Below are 2500 nucleotides of genomic sequence, written 5' to 3' on the forward strand. Positions count from 1 at the left end.
CTCCTACATAGAAAAGAAAAAAAAAAAAACTTACTTAATCTTGATCTTAAGCCCCGTACGAAAGACGAAACATGACCCCCTTTCCCGCTCCCGTCCTATGCTAACCTTATACGTAGCGTCCTTAAGGCCAGGGTAGGCATGCTCCAGGGCCGCTAGTCGTGTCTGCAGGAGGCAAGTGAGACCCACGCAGGTGTGTCGCCCGCTGATCATTGGCGGCTCATAATCCCTGTAAAAATCACGAAGGCTTGCTGATGATGACTGTTGTGGGTCTTGATCTTGATATTTGCTGTCCCTCCATGCCCGATAGCTCTCGCAGAACCTGGAAGTGTGAATGAATAGATAGATAGATAGGTGGATGATTAGATAGATAGACAGAAAAAATAGATAGGTAGACAAATGAATAGGTAGATAGACAAGTGGGTGAATGGAGATAGATAGATACTTGGAGTGCAAAATAAATAGAGACATACATAAAAAGAACTACTACCACTACTACTACTACTACTACTACTACTACTACTACAAACACACCATCACATACTCAAACACACCTAAACACACCAAAACACCCCAAAACACACTAAAACACACCTAAAACACCAAAAGATCTTAAACACCCTTAAATATACCCCAAAACATATCCAAAACACACAAAAAACACACCAAAACACACCAAAACATTCTAAAACACACAAAAACACCACAAAACACACCAAAACACACCTAAACACCCTTAAATGCACCACAAAACACATCCAAAACACACCAAAACATCCTAAATAGCACACACACAAAACACACACACAAAACATATCAAACACACCAAACACCACAAAACATCCAAACACACTAAATAAACACACCAAAACACACCAAACACATTACCAACACACCAAAACACATCAAACACACCAAAACACACAAAACACCACACCAAACACACCAAAACACACCAAAACACACCAAAACACCATAAAACATACAAAACACACCAAAACACATCAAAACACACGAAAACATCCCAAAACACCACAGATCACACCAAAAACACCCTGAAACACCCCAAAGCACCGTAAAACACACCAAAACACACACATACATACCTCACGAAATTAGTCAGAGTGTCATAAGGATGCCTCTCCAGCACATCTTTCAGGGGCACAGTTAGTCCCTGAACCAGACCCTGATACTCCCCCATGCCCAGGGTCAGCTCAGGGCGGCCACACCCCCACCTAGGGTACGGCAGGGCGCGAGAAGACGGCCAGGTGTCTGTCGGTCCATAGCTCTCCTCTGGTTCCAAAGTCACTCCTCCTTCACTTGCACTGCCCCCAGCGCCACCCCCGAGGCTGCTGCTGCTTCCCCCGCGGCTGTGGTACCCCGAGGACTGGGTCTCCCCCGCGGGGCTCCTGGGGGACGCACGGAGGAGGGAGAGAAAAGATTGTGTTAGGTTTGTGTTAGTTAGTGAATGGGGAGATTGATAAAGCGAGGCTGTCACAAGCGAGGGAGAAGATAGATAGATAGATAGATAGATAGGTAGATAGATAGATAGATAGATAGATAGATAGATAGATAGATAGATAGATAGATAGATAGATAGATAGATAGGTAGATAGATAGATAGGTAGATAGGTAGATAGATAGGTAGATAGACAGATAAATGCAAACATATATACTGTGGTGAGTTTTGGAATACAGAACACTGCCTTAACATTACTTTTCCTAGCATTAACCCCTTCAGTAGCATGACGTGTTTTCTTATTCATTGTGGTGACTATTTGGCAATTCTACACAGCTTCAGAAACTCAAGTGAGGGATTAAAACAGTGAAGAGTGTGGCCATTAATCTTCTGGCCTCCTTAAACCCTTCCTAACGTCAATAAAATCGTCTAATCGCACGCAAAACTCGGAAAAAATGCGTCCCAGTGCTGAACAGGTTAACTTCGAGGTGAGAGCGTGCTGGAGACAGGCTGGGGTGAAGTGAAACCCTTACGAAGCGGTGGCCAAGACAACATTCCCGGGGCTCACTGAGAAGCTTGGGAACACAACTCGAGACAGTGAAGTAATGGTACCGAGAAGCAGTGTTATGGAGCAGCTCAAGTCACTCCTTAATGAAACAATGAACGCCACGAAATATTGGAACCACGAGGACTGCATGACTACATTTCCCATGCCACACGTACATACATACGCACACACACAAATAAGTAGATAGATAGAAAAGTAAATAGATTGATAAATTAATAGATAGATAGGTTGATAGGTAGAAAAATAGATAGAATGACTATTAGTTATATAAATAGATAGAAAGATAGATAGAATGACAAATTAGAAGGGAGATAGATAGCTTAACAGATAGACAAATAGACAAACAAAACATAGAGATTGATAAACTAATAGATACATAGATAGATAGATAGACAGAGGAATAGGCAGACTGACAAATAGATAGATAGATAGATAGATAGAGAAATAAAAGATTAACTTACAGATAAAAAGAGAGA

At 42.1% G+C, this 2500-nt stretch overlaps 2 protein-coding genes across 2 annotated transcripts in view; both read right to left on the reverse strand.

The window, feature by feature from the left end:
- LOC123509274 overlaps window positions 1–2500 on the reverse strand; it is a gene marked incomplete at its 3' end in the record, with an annotated part of 5232 nt that overhangs the window by 2091 nt on the left and 641 nt on the right. Inside the window, exons 2-3 of the mRNA XM_045263473.1 lie at window positions 1104–1406; window positions 106–319 (exon numbers count right to left, since the gene is read on the reverse strand). Of these exons, the coding sequence (XP_045119408.1) occupies window positions 106–319; window positions 1104–1198 (309 nt within the window). The remainder of the gene's footprint in view (window positions 1–105; window positions 320–1103; window positions 1407–2500) is intronic.
- Window positions 1303–2500, reverse strand: part of LOC123509275 (phospholipid phosphatase 1-like) — a 35676-nt gene continuing 34478 nt past the window's right edge. Inside the window, exon 8 of the mRNA XM_045263474.1 lies at window positions 1303–1406. Coding sequence (XP_045119409.1) covers window positions 1303–1406 — 104 coding nt within the window. The remainder of the gene's footprint in view (window positions 1407–2500) is intronic.

This window comes from Portunus trituberculatus, chromosome 26 (genome assembly GCF_017591435.1).
Source record: "Portunus trituberculatus isolate SZX2019 chromosome 26, ASM1759143v1, whole genome shotgun sequence".
Taxonomy (NCBI): domain Eukaryota; kingdom Metazoa; phylum Arthropoda; class Malacostraca; order Decapoda; family Portunidae; genus Portunus; species Portunus trituberculatus.